The sequence below is a fragment of the Trachemys scripta genome, chromosome 8 (assembly GCF_013100865.1).
Source record: "Trachemys scripta elegans isolate TJP31775 chromosome 8, CAS_Tse_1.0, whole genome shotgun sequence".
In the NCBI taxonomy this organism is placed as follows: Eukaryota; Metazoa; Chordata; order Testudines; family Emydidae; genus Trachemys; species Trachemys scripta.
Genome location: NC_048305.1, coordinates 30,547,998 through 30,568,087, shown reverse-complemented (window position 1 = coordinate 30,568,087; position 20,090 = coordinate 30,547,998). Strand labels below are relative to the sequence as shown.

General features: G+C 43.9%; 1 protein-coding gene across 1 annotated transcript; it reads right to left on the bottom strand.

The window, feature by feature from the left end:
• Positions 1-2,877: 2,877 nt before the first annotated feature.
• On the bottom strand, positions 2,878-6,543 carry FOXI1 (forkhead box I1). Its single transcript, XM_034779497.1, has 2 exons — positions 5,924-6,543; positions 2,878-4,940 (listed from the first exon to the last, which is right to left on the bottom strand). Exons 1-2 carry the CDS (start codon positions 6,495-6,497, stop codon positions 4,387-4,389), a joined length of 1,128 nt encoding a protein of 375 aa, XP_034635388.1. The 5' UTR covers positions 6,498-6,543; the 3' UTR covers positions 2,878-4,386.
• Positions 6,544-20,090: the final 13,547 nt, after the last annotated feature.

Sequence of the window (20,090 nt, the reverse complement as noted above, 5' to 3'; positions counted from 1 at the left end):
AAAAAATATGAGAGAGAGAGGATTGCAGGCAGGAAGGGAAGAAATCCTTGAATTCCTAACCAGAATACTGGACTTTGATTAAGCATCCCTGCAGATTTTGCTGTGTGCTTCAAAGGAGCAGTGAGTAACTGGTACAGTACTGTATATGCTGCAGAGGCATTGCAGAGTGCCCCCCCAACCTTTTGATGGAATAGACACTGAGCCAGGAGTAGAACAGCTGATACCAAGCTGATTTGCAACATTTGTGGCGGTAGCACCATAGGGTGAAGAGACATCCATCAGGACACTTGACTCCAGGTTCTCTGATATGACAAGCATCCTAATATTTTTTTTGTCCACGATTATTGCCCATTTCATCCTCATAGATGCATTTTCCTTAATTAGCTTCCCTACCCCTGAGTGTCCAACAGCCTCTTCTCTCCCCTTTCCTTCCAGCCCTAGACCCTGGAAATGATTCCTCAAAAAACATATTGACTTGATGCAAGGAAGACTTGTACTGATTCTCTGGATGATGAAATAACTGGTTTGCAGAGTTAGTTCTGAAAGCATTTGAAAACTCTGCACTACTTTCAGCCCACAGAAAGGACCCAGTGAATAACCCAAGCCTGTATGAACGTTAGCAATGCAGCACTGGCCAGTGGGAGGGGGAATGATGAGACATTGACTGGAAACTTGACTGCCGAAGCCCAGGATTTCAGGGCGGACAGCAAATAGGAAAACTCTCTTTTTTACATGTAAACAAAGAAGAAACTGTTGCAGGGGCCATAAAAACTAGAATGCTCACAATACTGTGTACGCAAACTTACTTTTCACAGCAGAAAACACACTTTAGAGCAGGATCAAACATGGCAAATAAATGAAACCAAAGCCACTGCAAACCTCTCTCGCACCCTCCCCTTTGCCCAGAGTCACACAAATGCCTGCATGTGTTCCTACAGGAGCAAATAGGGTCGGAATCTGAGGAGATGGGGAATCTGAGTTCTGAGTGGGGAGGGTGGGCGCAGTGTCAGTAATAATGTGGTTGGAAAAACCTGGTATTTTTAATATCACCACTTAGTAATAGAACAGCTTTTACTTTGGCAGGCAATGTATATTTATGAGTAGCAGTGAAATGTATTAATAGTTCTGTTATCATTGTGAGATGAGACCTGCCTGGCGCTATTAACACATTCCTCTATGTTTCAGCTGTTGATTAAGAATTCAATAGACCTGTGAGCATCTCAGTACTGCAGGCTGACAATGTCAGTGCAAATATTCTTATACCTCTCTTAAAAAAAAATAGATCTACAGTGAGAGTGAACTATTTTATTTTATTTATTCCTTCATAAAGTGAGTACATTTAGGGCAGCAGTGGTTCAAACGTCCCCTGCATAGCCTCCTTCTGCTCATCATACCTCAACATCTGACCTGATATTTCTACACGAGGGAGGGCATTCAGATTTGAGCCCGCTCTACTAATCCAAACAAGGGTTTCCGTTGTGATGCAGCCATGCTCCTGTCCATAAGGAACTGTACTGCTGACACCACTACCTCACTACAAATAGGCCAAATAGCCATCAACTGATAACAACTGATATTTGGTTAATACCAGTCTGGGCCAGATTTGAGGCAGTGATGATGCAGAGGCTAATGGCGCTATATGAAATCATTCATTTACTTTAGACAATGCAGATTGATAAAAATGAATGGCACTTTGGCTTGGAATTTTCCTTCTGTTTCTGCCTAGCCGATGGAGTCTCCTGTGACTGTGGGGCCTATTTCAGGTCCTCCGTTCGTTCACGTACCCGGGCAGAGTTTCTCTGGGCAGCATCCACTGGCTCCCTTGCCACCTTCGAGGAGCAGTGGGCACTGTCCGAGGTTCTCTTCTCGGTGTCCCCATCTGGTTTACTTCATTTGACCCTTTGACCTCACTCCTGTCCCTGTTCTTTTATTAGTTGTCCCCCGTAATTTTTTGGTCTCCAGGTCCTGTGGACCCCCCCTTAGGCTGGGGGGGATCCTTTAGCAGTGGGCTTCGCCCGCCCACTTCCTGGATCCCAACAGGATCATCATGCTGCCTCTGCATATTTTTGTACATCTATCATACATTCACTTTTTAAGCCCTACATTTCCCATCTTACACTCCCTGGGAATCCTTTCCCTCTCATTTTTATGAAGAGCTGAGTGGAGACTGTTTCTGGATGACTGTTTGTATGATGCAACATCTCCCCAAAACCTAGTGCTAACACCAACACATTTCACGTGTGCTGAATGATTCTGCAGAAAACTGCAGACCTGAGACCAATGATTTCTGTAGGAAATGTTGCCCACAGCTGTTTCAGGACATATTATTTGCATTGGATTGCAATGTGCTAATGTTGCATTTAACTGTGGCTCATTCCAAGTGAAATCTCACCACGGTGATTGCAAAATTGAACCTATTATTAAAAAAGCAAACAAAAATGCAAATAATACCACAGAGAATCAAACTAAAAATGTTAAAAAAAAATAATAATTTGGGTAACTTTTTGGACAATTAGTATATGGGAAAATAAGTGCAATTTATATAATTTTAAATGATTAGCATCTCTTAGCTCTAGTGCAGAAGCTAAAAGAGCAATTCTTGTTTGTAATGGCTCTGTGTGGCCTTTCTTTGCATAATACTTCAGGCATGCAAATTTTGGTTGCTTAGGCATACAATTGTTTAACCATTTGACCTTATGGAGGCTGTTATATTGTGTTTCTCAAGCTAAACTGCACAAGTTAAAACACCATAACGCTGAATTTTTAAAGTATCAGAATAATTCACTTTCCCCTTATTGGCTGTTGATTTTTACTAGGCTAGCATTTGAAATTCATTAAGTACATTGCACACACACTCACTTACATACAAATGCTTTATTATTGAAAATACTTCCGTGGGTGTCCCATAATGAAAATGCAACGAAAGTACATATTAAAAAAATCAAGGCACAGTAGGGTGTTTGTCACAATATATTAATTGAAAATTAATCTCTTCTCAGCCATCTTGAAAGGTTTGCCAGAGCATAACTAAATAGCTGAAGAGGTTTGTGTTGAGGAATATTCAGTTTTGTATGTTACAATATACAGTTGTGGAACTTAGTTAACATCTTTTGGTGCAAAACCTTTATTTAATCTTTGGATTTTTCTGTGTGACTACTGTAGACACAGAATATTTTAAGAGATCAGGAGAAAAAAGAAGCATTATTCAATAATATTTACACTTGGACATAATTGTTTAATTGACTTTTACAAAACACAAATGTACAGTAAACAGTTTTTACCTCCCCCCAATGACTGCAATCAATTCATGGGGAAGATGCAGTCTTTGAAATGAAGCTCAGTGATATGTTAGACTTTCTATACAAAAGCACTCAAGGTTCAGATGCTTGTTCAGTACAAACGTTAGTGTTACACTGGAACAAACATGTTTTCTTCTCCAGAAAACTCAGGTATGTAAAATAGATGGCATGGCACAAATCCTGTTTTTCTTATGTAAGTAGGCCCATGGACATTAGGTTGCAAGCGAGACCATAAGATAAGCAGCGTCTGACCCTACGCATGTACTTAAAACTGAAAACATGAAATCTGACTGTAAACATCCCTAATTTTTGTTATTTCCTCTCTGTTTCTGGATGAATTGTCTGCCCACGGATGTAAAGGCCAAATTCTGTCTTCATACCTGGCTGTATGCCCCATTGGGGCATGAAAGGATGCCAGAATTTGGCCAATAGCTTTAGCTATAGGTGAAGGCAGGAACAGTGGTTGTCCTTAAATAGCTACCTCAGCATATGTAGTACTTCCATATATTTACATAGGGAATAGCACAAATACTGAGGTAACATTGTCTAGTTAACCAAGGTCTTGTTAAACCTTTTGCTCACACCTGAAAAAGCACTTTTGTGTTGGTATAGCTTATACCAGTTCCCCAGATGAAATAAGCTGTACTAAGAAAAGGACTTTTGTGTTTATATAACAGCATCTGTACTAGGGCTTTTGCAGATATTAAAATGTCACTAAGAAAATCACACCCCTATGTGATATTGCTATACAGGTAAAAGTTACTAGTGTAGACCAGGCCTAAGACAACTGGCAGTTCTTTAAGGATGGCCATTGAATAGTGCAAGGTAGGAGCTGTGTGTGACAGAGCCCCACAGAGCTCACCTGAAACACCCTTGCTGTTCCAGTCCCTGGCCTGTCATGAGTGGAGCTGCTAAAGATGTGGTGGTTTGTGATATGAGGAAGTCTCCTAGGTAAAAGTTTTGGGGTTCTCACTTTCAGCCGCTAAGGCAGGTTGTAATGTAGGTCTCAGAGATGACTGGCTAACAGCAGCCCTCTACCAACTGACCATTTCCTCTCTTACACATTTATCCTTTCCTCCTTTGTTGTTTAAACCTCAGTTCCCTCTCTAGGATACAGGGTGTTATTTGCACCGATACTGCTGTAGAAATGGGTATTAAATTGATTGAGAACTGAATTGCTGTAGCCAAGATGGCTGGAAGGCATTGAATTGGACCATTCTGCCCCACTATGGCTGGGGATATTAGAAAGTGTAGCGTATGAATTGAATCCTACCATATTCTGTCCCATTTTGTCAGTGGGCTCAACGCTGAGTCCCAGAGGCACTGATCGGCTCACCGAGTTAGAGCCATTAACATACGCGGCCATACTGGAGAGGAAGTTGTTGAGGCAGGGACTGCTGGAAGATGGCGGAGAAGATCTCTTGTCAGGTGAACTGTCAGTTCCAGGTGAGGAGCTTTCCAAGAGATCCTGGTGTTCGGCAGCCTTGGGACTGCCACTTAAGGCACTGTCCTCCGATTTCTCAGATGCAAGAGATGCTGTGCTGGACCCAATGTCAGACTTCCTTTTCCTCTTCCGACGGAAATTTCCATTGTCAAACATCTTCTCACAGTTTGGGTCCAGAGTCCAGTAATTCCCTTTTCCTGTTAAGAGACCAGCAGATTCTAAATAGAAAGACAGGCACAGGCAGCAAAGAGTAGATTCCCTGGGTTTAATCTCAATCTTTCTGCTTCACAAAAAATAATATTAAAAAACTGCAATTGTTTGATACCCTGCAAAGAAGTCCCTGGTCTTCAAGCCCAGCAAAGGCTGAAGCTTTGGGCCAGATCCTCCTCAGTTCTTGCTGAGGTAAAACTTTTAATGAAGTTGATGGGAATTTTACTTGAGTATAAACTTCAGGACTTCACCCTTTGTGTTGGCAGCACAGGGACCAAATCCTTGCAGCCCCATAGGGTCAGTGGCATAGCATTGATTGCTAGACAGAGCAGGATTTGCCTCACAGTGACACACACAGTCATTCAGCTGGCTTCACATATGTCCCAATAGCTGTTGCTGGCTAACAATAAATAAAGGAACAGCACTGTCAAAAAATCAGCCAAGAGGCTGGGGACTGGCAAGCAGTGATACTATTTCTAGTTTAAAAGCTGACTGTTTAAACCAAACAAAGCAAACAAACAAAAACCTTCCCTGTTTTTGAGAATTGTTGTTGACTCCATAAAGCAAATGAATTTTCCTTGACAATTTCCTTTTGTCTTAATACTTTTCCATTAATTACTGATTCACATACAATGTGCCAAATGGCTTTTGAATGTCTCTCCCTCAGCTAGACTGCTTGCGTGCTTGTTAAGCCATGTGTGCTCTGCACACTGATCAATATTCAGGAAAAACTACAGCAGAGGAGAATTGCCTTCTGTGCCGGGCATGCTTCATTAGCTACACTGTGGGTCAGAGTCAGATCTCAGCTACATGGGTGTAAATTCCAGAGCAACTCTGCCAAAGTCAGCAGAATTACTTTGGATTTACACTGAGGTGAGACCAGAATCTGGCCCATTGTGTCTTTTTACAAAATATATACAAGCATGCAGGGGAGGGGGGGAGGGAGAGAGAAACTACTTCAAAAATGTACCTGGGTCATCTTCGTCTCTGGGCACTTTCTTAAAGCAATCGTTGAGAGACAGGTTATGCCTTATGGAGTTCTGCCAACCTGCCTTGCTTTTGTTGTAGAAGGGGAAGTTGTCAGCCACGTACTGGTAGATCTGGCTGAGTGTTAGCCTCTTCTCCGGTGCTCCATGGATGGCCATGGCGATAAGCGCAGAGTAGGAGTAGGGTGGTCTCACCAGCTTCATCAGCTCCTCTTGGGAAGGGAGAGGAAGCCAGCCCAAATCAGTACCTCCCAAACCGTGCATGTTAGGCAAGAGCTGCCGTTGCATCCCATAGGACTGAGGGATGAAAGGACTGGTGTTGGATCCTGGTAGGTATGATGGTGGGGTAATGGAGGGTCCATTTAGCCAGAGGTAAGGGTTGGGAGTGGTGTTGTAGTCCCCAGATTCAAAGTTTGTTGGTCGTTGTGGGCTAGGAACGTTCTGTGGATGGAAAAAGTTTTCATAATAGATGTTCATCTCGGGAGGCTCCTGGCCAATATTTGGAAATTGCGGGCTGCAGCGTGGTGGAGAGTGTGTCTGCAGATCAAATGAGCTCATAATCTAGCACTAGCAGTCTACCCAGTTACAACACACCTGTGTTAGTCCTTCCCGAAGACAGGTGCATCACCCGTGCCCTTCCTCAAGTACTTATGCACCTGTAAATGTTTAGGTTTGTGTTCCGTGCTCCGCCCAGTCTGCCCTGACTGGCTGGAGATTAGAGAGATATCCTTTTTGGAATGTTGGCAGTCCAGGCCAGTAATTAATGTCACATCAACCAAATTTGAAAGTTACAACTGTTTATCTTTTTAAATGAATGGAGGAATTTTCCACTAATATGACTGACACAAAAAAGTTTAAGGTGCTTTGAAGTTAAAGTTCATAACCGAAGTAAGAGTCACCTTCTCCTACCCTTTTACAATACAATATTCGCTTGTAGTGCGTCTCCTTTAAAGGACAACCATTATGTCCAGCTGTGAGTAGCACTTTAAGATGCAAAAGGCATTTTCACTGTGCAGTAAACAGTAGGTACAGCATAAAAGGTCGTATCTTCTTTGCCTTTGTAATTTTAAGTTTTAACAGCACGCTACTGTACAATTCCCTCTAGATTTACAGGCACTCAGAAAACGACAGGTTCTGCAAGTGCTTGCTCATGTGAGCAGTCTCACTCAGTTCAGTGGGATTACTGACTTGAGTAAAAACTACGCAAACCTTGTGCTATAACTGCCCCTAGGTGAGCAGTGGTTGAAAGTAATATTTGCTGCTTCCTCCATAACACTACCTTCTCTGGCCTGATTCTGCAAGCAGAACTGCATGGGGTCAAGGATCTGGCCTGTGTGGATCAGGTGTTATCTGATCAGGAGATCATTTGCCCTTAGAACCCCCTTAAGAGAAATTCCAGGAAGAAGAGACACTTTTCAACAAAGCTCCTATTACATCATACATTTAAAGAGCTTTATTTAGAACTCTATAAATAGAACTGGTCCCTTAAAATCAGAAATTGTTAAAAAAATATAAATCTTAATTGGCAGCTTGTATGTACAAAGAAGGAAGAATAGAGTTGCACCCCCCAAACTCTTTTGCCAGAGTGTGGCTAGCCCTTAGATTGTTTAAATTGCTTAAAACCCCAAGTGTACTTTCTCTCCAGGGACTAAGCAATAAATAAGATTTTGATTTTTTTTTCTGATCTCTAAATGTATTCATCAAATACCTGACAGAAACCTACCCACATTCTTTGGAAATATAGTCCTCCTGAGTAATGCATGTATTACTTGATTGATTCAAAGACATGTGAAAGTCCTTATTAATGAAAGAACATATTTAAAGGATGCTGTGTTAAGATGACTTTTAGATGGCACTGGGTTCATGTGATTAATGAGAAATCTGGCCTTTGACATTTCGTTTCTAATTCCTGGCTCTGCCACAGATATATTGTGTGACTCTGACCAAGTCACTTAACTTACTGTGCCTCCATTTCCTCATAAGGGTGTTGGGAAGTTTCACTAATGTAATTCTTGTAAAGAGCTTTTAAATGCTTGGATGGCAGTGAATAGAGAAGCGCAGAGTACTAGCTGAAGAATACAGGAATACACAATAATGCAGGGCAAGCCAAACTTCTGGTCCAGCAGCATCACTTATTTTTGAATGGGCCTATTATTTTATTTGTTTACACTGTTGGCCTTTATTTTTAAGCCATTCCCAATAGGAGCAAGCGTTGACAAACAAGTCCATATTTTGATTTGAACAGTTGCATTGAACCTTGCCGGGGGATAAGAAGTCATATAAACATGGGACAGGTCACACAAAACAGGCAAACTTTCACCGCAGATATGGGGTAGTCCTCAGACTTTCCTATATGGCTGGCAGTACAGAAGAGGAGTGGGCTCAATTTAAAAAGAAACAGCAAGCCATTTTCAGTGAGGGGAAAAAAGTGAATACTTGTCCTTATGAATTATATATGTTCCCAAAGTTAACTAGCAACAAAGCTTCAATTTATGAGAATCCTAATATATCCCTGGTAAAATGCTGAGAAAAAATGCTTGCAAGTTTCCTGGTGAATCCAGTAATGTCTAAATATATATTAAAAGTCCTCCTGCAATCCCACAAATTTTATCCTACAAACAATCCTTACTCACACAACTGAGTGCTGGAAAAAGGATTGCTTGTACGAATGCCACTATAAAAACTAATCAATACTTAAGATCTAGTGTGAAATAGATGGAAAATGTTAGACCCTACAAACTAATTACCCTATGGCTACAAAATACGTGAAGAATTTGCTAATTCTTTTACTGTACCTGCATGCAGGACTTGAAACGTTTTGGGTTTTTCATTTCAGGTAGTAAAAGTTCAGTCTGCTGTACTATGGGCTGTGATGAGCAGTTTCTAATTGCTTAGTCCTTGAAGTGTTGTGTGCTTATTTACAGTTAAATACACTGAAATGAGTGTTTGGCATATACATGCTTTGAAACGATGCCAGGCTTTGCAGGAAAAGAAAAAAGTCACTTGTGCAACCAGAGACTCAAGGAGGTTGTAAAACTTTCAGTGAACTAAGCTGTATGAAGTTGCAAGGCAGCGCACTGCCGCAAGGTCAGAACCCCAGTGTGCTGCAGCTGCCCGGGAATGGATCTTGCCCGTGAGCTTAACCTGATATGATGTGTGAGCAAGCAAGCGAAGTATCACAGTGTACAAAGCAAATAAAGTAAAAGCCTGATGAGAGTCCAAATACTGTCCTGGCTGTCCCGTAGCACTAAGGTGATGCCTACACTACAGACTTCTGCTGGCATAGCTATACCATCTGTGATGAGAGGTGATCTCTGACTAAAATAGCCGTGGTGGCACAGCCCATCTAGCATAATGCAATTATCCTGGCAAAGCTGTGCTTTTACTGGTATAGCGTCTTTCATTTGTGGGTATGTGCTATAAGCTAGAGCTCTGAGCATGTACAAGTGCCATGGTATAGCATACCAACACCCATCAAGAGCTCCTAATGTACACATGGCCTAAGGGTAGATGATAGAGTTACAGCATTGTTGATGTTGATTCTAAAAATCACAATGCACTAAGCTTTAATGCAGTGTCTCGGTTAACATGTCATGTTTTATATAACAAGTGTTTTCTTACTAGTAGAATGCACTTGATTGTTCAAACCCTAATTAACTGAAAGTCCTGGCCAACCAAAGGGTGCTTTGGAGGGGTTGTGCTTGGAAGCTTCACTCTTGTGCTATCTTAAATGACTCTCTTAACTTCTGCAGGGCTGATGCTAAGTTCCTGTAGAGTGGCTAAATTCCACAGGCCTGCAGCTCAGCTCCTGCCCCGCTCCTCTCATCCTGCCAAACTTCAGTGCTCTGCTAGTCCAAAGCTTCCCAACATTCCCCTTTTGCTGAGCAGGCTGCCTGTAACGAACATCCCTGATTATCTGAACTCCTGATGATGCTAAGATATGGCATATTTCCACAAACCTCCTTAAAACTGGAATTCTGACATACAGGGCATTTCATCCTGAAGCTCTACATTCAGTACTACTGAAATGCAGCCACTGCTCGGGTGGATAATGTACCTGCAGTCTGAGAGGAAATTTGAAGCCTAAACATCTACACTGCTATTGTTAGCGCTGCAGCACAGGCCCTGTGACATGAGTCAGTCAATCCTGGCTCTGAGACTCTCTGCCATGGGTAATTTTTTTGCTGTGTAGACGTAGCCTTTGGTAGTATTGGAATATGAATATTAGCTTAAGTGATTGCATGTAACAGGAGCTTAGTTAACCCAATTTAGAATTGAGATGTTTAGGCCAATGCATCTTTTAAAAATTATTAAATATAGTGATGGAAATATGCCAAAATTGAAGGAATGCACATTCAGGCTGTCTCAGTCTCCACATAAGTAAATATAATAAAGCTAACCCCAAGCATGGTTTATCATCACAACTCAATGCTCTGTTAAATAATGAATTTGCAAAGGCTACAAAATACCATCACAGACGAAAGACGTGGGAAAAGACAAGAGGTGTGAAAAGAAAGAAAAGAACAAAACAACTTGCAATTCAGTGTACTGGGCAATACAGCATTTTCCAGATGCATTTAGGGACTCCTTGCACTCCCTAGAATATAATATCCCTCTATACTGTCTCATTATCTAAAGACAACTATCTGATATATAGCTGTGCACTTTTTTAAAGGTCTTTTTCCTTTGTTTGGGAATAGCATTCCACTAATCCTCCAGCAATTGTCTACACAAAGGAGACATATTAGACCATCAAAAGAAAAATCAGTAAGAGAAGCCAAAGAAAACACGTGCATCTCAAAGTCATTGCAAACCATCAAAGACTTGGTGAATGTAAAATAAAATACCACAGATGAAGAAACCTGAAAACATTATTCCCAGAAATGCATGTGCTGAAAAATGAAATTCATGGCGCATGCAGTAGTCCCTGGGTCTATTAATGCTGCAAAGCCAGTGACTCAGGTCCTCATGCTGGCTACTTCTTGATCCCATTAGATCAGTTGGATTTAGGGATGGAACTGTAGTCAGTTCATGGGGAAGAGAAAACTTGCTCTTCCGGTACATGATATTCTACCAGGAGTTCCCATGTGGATTTTCCTCTTTCTGGTGGGTATAATCTAAACTCTCTTAATTAGAAGGAATTAATGTGCGTATTGAATATTCCACTCCATCATACTTTGACAGCCTCAGTGCGGCTGCCACCTCCAAAAAGGGGAAATGATTGCCTGTTTCAGAATATTTGATCACGCTTGTACGCCTGCCACTCTTAATATTTGTTGACTACTCAGACGAGCAGTGCTAAGATCAATTACAGCATCTATGTAAATATTAACTGTGCTGCCTGAGTAAATTAATCTGTACACATCTTCATTCTTAGCCAGAAATCCTTCAAGATCCTTTAAACTGCCTTATGTTTTTTTTTAATGAGTTTTATATAGCAAGATTTAGAGAGAGAAGAAAAATCCACTGGTAATTTTATTGCCACCACAAGCAACTCTCTTATGCTAACTGTAATAATTACAGGTTTTTATTGTCCGGGTATTTGCTATGCATGTAAATTAAAATAAAACAACCCCTCTCCCCTCCCCAAAAAAATTAAATGGATCTCTCATTCTAAAATGCAGCAAAATAGTTGCATGCATTTAAAACAAGCAATTAAAGTTCTACTTTTCTTATGTTCTGTCTGCAGAGCCACAATATTTGACAAATAACTTGCTTGCTCTAATTTGCTCTAATACAAGGGTGGCTAATATTGTGGCTAAATATCACCCTCTAGTGGCAACATCTGAAAATGTATTGAAGTAAATTGCACTTAAATCAAACTTCACTCAGGCAAGTAGTCCAGGTCATAAATCCAGCATTTGTTTTAAAATTGTGGGCAGAGCTGTGTGTGTGTGTTTGGAGACTACAACATCTTTTCTTCCTTGCCTGTGTCTCTTAACTTCTCTCTGCCTTAGCTGTTACTCATTTCTAAGAGTATTTACTTAACACTATAAGGAGTTTTAAGTTACAGCTTGTATAAAAGATTCTATACAATCTCAGGGCTTGGCTCAGCCAGTGCTCATGCACATGCTTAGTGCAATTGAAGTCTCATGCATAAAGGTACTGTCCTACATAAGGACTCATAGAATCAGGACATAAAATTCTAACATTGAATTGTATATACAATGCAACTCCATCAGTCAGAAAAGTGATCTCTCTTCTCTACCACCTGCTACCTTCTGAACTACAAATATTATGGAAATAAACAGTCACTTGCTCTACCAGACATTCTCAGAAAAACCTTCCATAAAGGCTTATTTACAAGTTACAGGCCACAGAAATTAAACAGACCTAGCATGGGCTAGTAGATTTATGAGTGATAATCCAGCACTGAGTCACATTCCCTCAATGGCCTTGGGCTAGTCCCTTCTGTCTTTGGTTATAAGCAGAGGTAATGGTTTGATTGGGAGAATAGATACCTCCTGGCTTTCTAAACGTTGTCAGGCCAGAGAAGATAAAGCCCCCCACTTTGGGATAGACTGTCCTATTAGTACTATTTACACCTTCACAGAGACTAACTCACCTTTGTCTTGATGGGCCTGAGGGAGCTCAGCTCTCCCTGCCTTCCTGCCTATTAACTGCCTGGTGATATAGAATGCAACAGGTGAGAGAATCTGCAGGGGGTGAAGCTTGGGCGTTAGGGGGGCTCTGTCTCTTCCTACCAGTAGGCAAAGCAGCCCTGCGAGAACAATTCTCCCTGCAAGAAGCCCCTTATCTGCCTTCTTTCTACTACAGGAAGATGTGACCTTGCCTCTCATCCTTCCAGGGGCCTGAGGGGAAAGGAGAAGCCTGCTGCTTCTCTCTCCTCCACAGGTGAAGGGAAACTTCTCCCTTAGCCAGAACTTAGAGGAAAGAGAATATCCTTGTCAGCTCCCCCTCCCTGCCTTGAGTTCCATAGTCACTAGCCAGGGAAGAGCCCAAAGGCCCTTCCCTTGCACTGCTCCTCACTTCGCACTCCCACATACCCGTTAATTTGGCTGGCTATGGGCCTGCTGCCTAGGGACAGGGACTCCCTACGGACACACACTCTCTTCCCTGTGCCCTCCCCACCACAGGCTGTCACTTCACCACATGGCATCAATCCCAATAACAACCTACCACCAGCCAAACTCCTACACCCTGTTTTGTTCATGTTAACATGCAAGCAAATGAGGTGCTTTTGAATGTACATACCCAGTTATGTACCTAATATGGAGATACCTGATTAGTATGTAGATTTTGGATATCTGTGTTTATAAGTGAGGTATGCACAACTGTATGTATGTGACAGCATGTCCCTAACTTAGAGATCTGACTTTAAAGCTCAGGAAATCATTTGCAAAGATACTATACATACAGTACAGCCCCAGTTTAATAGAAAACAACTCCCCTTCCTTATGTGTGAAAGACAATTCATGGCACACTGTGGCTCAGTGCTGTCTGCCTCCTGGAAAAAAATCAACTGCAAGGGAACATTAGTGATGATTCTGTCCAAAGAGCAACTGGATTAAACCATTCTATTTGCTCCAGTCAAGAATTCAGGCTAGCTTTCGCTCAGCATTATCAAGTATATAAAAGCCGTGACTTATCCCGGCTTTGTTTGCTGAGCAGTTATTCTTTTAAAGTGTTAATCTTTAGCACATTCGGTGTCACGTTAGTAAATCAGAGTACAATATTGTAACAGCCTGAGTCAATAGAGAACAGAACAGCCTCTCTTTTTATTATAGAGGAGCAAATACTATAACACTGGTATTCTGTAGAGATCTAGGGTGATGGGAGGCCAGGTTAGACTTTGATTTTGCACAGTGTTCATCTTAGAAATGCTTGCTAAAGTAGTCCAGGTCCCCTCAAGAGAGAACTCACTTTTGAAAGGCAATAAATAAATAAATAAATACCTGTGGCAGCGGATGGCTTTGTGCTTACGCCATGAAGGCTGCCAGGTTTCTGGGAAGGGGAAGGAAGTTTGTTGGAAAGAGATTTCCCCCTCTCTCAATTAATCAGATTTGAAAAGGAGCCCTTGAATGATTTGTTCAAACTAAGTTTCAAGACATAGGGAGGAGAAAATTATATTTTGCTTTAAATTAACTTAGCCTGGTTTATTTCTAAGTAGAAAGGGTCATGTGTTTGTACAGGGAGATAAATTAGCTACCCTGTGCCTCCATTCCCATTTCCTGAAGAATATATTTGTACTTTTAAATTGAATGTCCCAGTCCTGTTTTGCATTAATCTCAGAAGTTTGTTTTCAGTCCTCCTTCCTTAAGGGCCACTGAAATCAATTGAAAGACACCCATTGCGTTCAAAGAACTTTGGATCAGTCTCTAAGAAAGAAATGTCTCTTGTTGATTACAGCATGTCTGGTGTTGGAATAAAGAGATAGGAATTTAGCTGTCATGAAACTACTCCGAACCCCTAATCCCTGGAGGGAGAAGGTCTGCAACTAAATGGGAAGGGCATGTGAGGACCTCTCTCCAGGGAGTGCTGCTGGCGTAGCTTCCATACAAATCTTGGACCTCAGACCACTGTAAATAAACAACTGAATTTCAGACAAAGCCTCGTTCCCCAGCCCCACCAAGTTATTTTACCTACCCCTTCAACAGCCTCTTCCATTTAAATGAATGGGAGAAACACTCCCTTCATCTTCACTGAAGCTAACTTCCTGTCTCCTCAGTGAGGGGGCAGCCTCCATGCTGGAGTCTGTACTTTAAACACTGGTGAGTTAGCGACACAGTCAAGGTTATTTTTTTAAAGCCGCTGCCATCCCTTTTGACAGACTGGCTCCAAACAGTAAAATGTCACTTGGGATTTCTTCTAAGCAACCAGCAAATAGTTCCTCCTTCAACACTGACCCCTGCTGGTGCAACAAAAGACCTGGTGTCTGCACTGGGGAGCAGCCCTCCTCCTCCTCCTCTCATAGCTGTAATTATCTGAGCTCATCATGGTTGGAAGCACAGATTTACCTTGTTTAGTGCAACGGATGTAGCCCTCCTGTGACAAAGGAGTCAGCTCCAGGCACTACACTAATTACCAGCGACCACCTGGTGTATCGGGGCTTTTCCCAAGTGTACACTAACCTTTAGTGTTGCTTAGAGTAAGAAATGTCCTGTTCAAATCAGCATATGCATATCCACCTGGGATCCTTGGATTCCCACTATCTTCCCAACATCACCCTAATCTTGCCATCTCATAGGAATCCAGGCCAGATCAAGGTCCAGTAGGGTGTGGCAGGGATAGGGGGCTGGCTTGTCCCTCTTTCACCCCCACCTGCTGCTGCATGACCCAGCTGTTGTTAGACATTCCCTGAGCTGTTTTACCAGCGTGGCAAGGTGGTAGCAAGCCGAACTCAGCTTCTGTAGTTTTTGCTGTTGAACAAACACGTGCACAAACAGATTAAGGTAGCTCAAGAATGCTCTGTACTGTCCACATGATTGAGGATGCTTAAGAGCTTTCTTCATTGCTGGCCTGAATCATTCACGGCATGGGGAGCAGAAGGTACTCAGCTAGAAAAAGAGAAGAGAAGGAAGGATGTTCCTGTGGCTGAAGCTCTGAACTGCGACTCAGGGATTTAGGGTTCAGTTGCTGGATCTGGTGCAGACTGCTCCCTGCATGATCTTGGGTAACTCACTTAATCGTTTTTGCCTCAGTTCCACATCTGTCAAAGGGGAGTAATAACACTCCTTCTCCCCCCACCTCTTCATTTGTCCTGTCCAGTAAGGTTGTCAGCTATTTGGCAAGGGAGGGCTGTGTGGTTGCACGGTGCTTAGCACAACCGAGATCAGTGCCCCATTGTGCTAAACACTGTACAAACACACAGCAAAGAAATACTTCCTGCCCCAAACCGCTGACAATCTAAATTGCACCCCACCTCCCTGCCATGGTCTTTTCCCCGTTTTGTGCCCTTTTTTTCTATCAGAAATTTAATACAAATTAAAAGAAAAGAGGGACCGAGAAAAGGGTAAAAGATCATGAGGTTAAACAAACAAACCAAAAGGAGAGGGAAAAGGCAGCGTAACAGAGAAAAGTTGGAGAAGGGAAATGGCCAGCACACCTGAACTACGAGGGCAACAAAGGTCAGAGGAGCAAAAGGGAGAGAATCTGTCCTTCTACTAGCAATTCTTTTCATCAGCCCCTAAGAGGAGATATGAGTTTACAGCTGCCCTTTGGGGCCACACATGCAGCTTTGACTGATTTCAAATGGAAAGATTTGGTCCCTTATCTCCAGCAAGAGCCAATTCAGGCAGCACAGGAAAAGCTGCAAATGCAAACTCAAGTAGAGGGAAAAGGCGCAGCCTTTGAAACCCAGTACATCTTGTTGATTCCATTGGTAGCATTTCAAGCGCTTTTGTAACATGACACAAAAGCATTTGACTGTCTAGTCATTCCTTGTTGTTCCAAAAACTAGAAACAGAATCCAGGCAGGCCTATTGGCTCTTGACAGCTCAGGTTGGAAACTGCTCACCAATCAATTTTAACAGTGAAGTGGCTGGCCAGGGCTGGCCTTACCATGAGACGAACTGAGGTGGCTGCCTCAGGTGCCAGACTGTGTGTGTGTGTGTGTGGGGAGGCACCACTAGGACCCAGAGTGTAGAAAATTATGTCTGCTCCTGGTGCATATGTATTCTCTCTGTTCTAGATGCACAGAGATGGTGGAGTGCTGTGCTGGAGGAAGGAGGGCACAAGACATAACAGGCAGGCAGGAGAAAAGGTGAGAGGGAATAACAGAAAGCAGCAGGAGCTACAGGGAGAGAGAGGAGGAGGAGCCTCTTATGTATCTCTCTAGCACCCCTAGGAGCCTGGACTGATTAACACCAGCTTCTCAGGGAGCTTCCTGTTTCCTGCTGCGTCCCTGAACCCACTTGAGGAGAACAGGCAGTCAACTGAAGTTGTAGGAGCCAGTTAGGCCCTTAAAACGTTGATATCTTCCCTCACTCAAGCCCTGCTACCAGCCTGCTTATTTGTCCCCTTCAGTTGAGTGTTGAGAGCCAGTATAGCTGGCACAGAACAGCAGTCATGAGTGAAAGAAGAAAACGCCCCTCTGGGGCAGCATTCAGAAAAAGCAAGTAAGCAAAGGAAGCTTTTCTATCTAAGCAGGAAGAAGCTCTCCTGAGATATGTGGACACAAATGTTCACGGTGAGCCTTCTGGCCCCAGTGAGGATGTGGGTTGTGAGGAGAAGCCTGATCTTCTAGGGTTACCATATCTAATAAATAAAAAAAGAGGACCCTCCACGGGCCCTGGCCCTGCCCATTTCCCCACCCTAGCCCCGCCCCAACCCCGCCCCCTCCTCCCTCCCACTCCCAGCCACGGGGAAAGGGCTGCTCCAGCGCTACCGGCTTCATGGTTTGCCGGGTAGCCCCCAGACCCTGCACCCCTGACCGGCGCTTCCCCAGTGCAGCTGGAGCCCGGGAGGGGAAGCGCCCACCCGGGGGCGCAGGGTCTGGAGGCTGCCCGGCAAACCATGAAGCCGGTAGCGCTCGGGCTTTGGGCAGCCCCTATGCCTCCGGACCCTGCGCCCCCAGCCGGGCACTTCCCCTCCCGGGCTCCGGCGGCGCAAAGTCCGGAGGCCCGGGGGGCTGCCCGAAGCCGGTAGCGCTCGGGCAGCTCGGCTCTTAAACAGAGCCGAAGAGTCAGGGGAGGAGCAGAGCCGCTATTCTCCCGGACATGTTCGGCTTTTTGGCAATTCCCCCCGGGGGTTTGACTGCCGAAAAGCCGGACACGTCCGGGAAAAAGAGGACGTATGGTAACCCTAGATCTTCCAGTTAGTCAGAGTGCAGGTGACCTGGCAGCTACTGTAGCATCCATATCTCCATCTCAAATGGATGTAACCATGCACATTTCTGAAGAAAAGTGTAGATCAGAGAAGAGTGTGGTGGAAGCGCAAGAAACAGCTGCTGCTGAGTTTAGTTCCTTAAGTCTAGGTGATCCAGGACTGTGGACCCAGTAGCCTGAGGGACTTCCTTGTACTGCATGGGCCACAGCAAGTGAAAAACTTCATGTTCCCCAAAGACAATGAAAATAGAAGTTTCTATCCAACACATTACTGGCATGAAATCCCCAATGGTGACAAATGGGAGAGGCCATGGCGTATGTACTCAAAACCCCAGAATGCTGCATATTGTTTTTGTTGCAAACTCTTCCAGTCTAATGTTCCAGCCACATTGGGTTTTACAGGAACAAAGGACTGGAAAAATCTGGCTAGAAATCTGGCATGCCATAAGAAGGCAGCAAATCACCAAAGAGCATTCCATAGGTGGAAAGAGCATGAGAGGAGACTAAGGTTAAAGGCAACCATAGATGATCAGCATCAAGAGAAGATTGCATCAAAGTCTCTTTACTGGCAAAATGTTCTGAAAAGGCTCATTGCCATTGTGAGAATGCTTGCTACCCAAAACCTAGCACTGCGTGGCACTTCAGATCAGCTGTATGTGCCAAACAGGGCCGGCTCTAGGCACCAGCAAAGCAAGCAGTTGCTTGGGGCGGCAAATTTGCAGGGGCGCAAGAATCCAGCATGGGAGCTGAGAACCAAAAGGGGGCCCTGGGAGCTGTAGTTCCTTGGTTAGCTCCCTGCCTATAGAGCCAGCCTAACTGTCTNATAGATGATCAGCATCAAGAGAAGATTGCATGAGTCTCTTTACTGGCAAAATGTTCTGAAAAGGCTCATTGCCATTGTGAGAATGCTTGCTACCAAAAACCTAGCACTGCGTGGCACTTCAGATCAGCTGTATGTGCCAAACAGGGCCGGCTCTAGGCACCAGCAAAGCAAGCAGTTGCTTGGGGCGGCAAATTTGCAGGGGCGCAAGAATCCAGCATGGGAGCTGAGAACCAAAAGGGGGCCCTGGGAGCTGTAGTTCCTTGGTTAGCTCCCTGCCTATAGAGCCAGCCCTGGAGCAGGGAAAGAACTACATTTCCCAGCATTCCCTCGGCCGCAATTAACAGGAAAGGGAGGCGGAAGGAGTGTGGAACTGAAACCTCATGCTGCAGCTTGCTGTGAATGGTAGGGACAAAGCCAGCTCTAGGTTTTTTGCCGCCCCCACCCCAGCCCTGGGCTCCCCCTGCACCCCCGTGTTGTCCCAGCCCTGGACTCTCCCCTGCCAACACTCCCTGCTGCCCCAGCTCTGGCCCCCACCTGCACCCCTCTGCTGCCCCAGCCCTGGGCTCTCCCCACACCCGCATCTCCTGCTGCCCCAGCCTTGGGCTCTCCCCCAAAGAAAGAATTGGGTGGACAAAATGGACATTGCACCTCTCTATCTGAAGCCTAGCAAGGGAGGTACGTGGATCCCACTAGAATTTAAAATGAAACGTAAGGGAGGGGAGGCTCTACTAGGGCCTGGGCAGCTTTAGATACGGTACCAGGCACACGGAAGGATTTACACTTCTGAGCCATGGAAGCAGAAATTGACTTTTCTTTTCCAGATTTAGCTAATATTCAGAAAGGGAATCCAGCACCTGCCTTCCAGATTTGAACACCCTCAAAATTCAGGAGTGCTCAAGCTCAATTTGGGCAGCTATTACTTCATTTCTCCCAAATCAAATATACTGATCCACTGTAACTTGCTGTAGAAAAAGTAGAATAAATTGAGCAAGAAATGCTTCCCAGTGGTTATTAGGACTGGAATTGCTATTTTCAACAGCCACTGCTTTTTTTTTTTTTTTAGTTTGTTTTATTTGTTTAAAAGGAAGACAGTGAAATTGCATTGGCAAATTCCCCATAGAAACAAAGAATGGAACAAAAGAATAATAAAGGCACTTCAACTTTTCCTCATTTATGTAGGACAGTCTTATAATATGCATCCAGATATCCTTCAATCACACAAGCTGACAATTGTTCCACTTTACTGCAGTTCTGTAACCATATGGGAACCAATCCTGTCTGTGTTCTGTGCACATCCAAAATTCCTGCTGAATGACCTGCCCTGGGAGCAAGTTACCAGTGACCCAGGGCTGGGGCTGCAGGAGGGTGCAGTTGGGGTGGGGAAGAGAGAGACCAGGGCTGGGGGGGGGGGAGCCAACATTTTTTTTTGCTTGGGGCAGCAAAAAACCTAGAGTTGGTCCTGGTGCCAAACAATGGAAACTTCCTTAAAATTGTGGAGCTGATGCCTGAGTTTGATGCTGTACTCCAGGATCATCTAAGAAG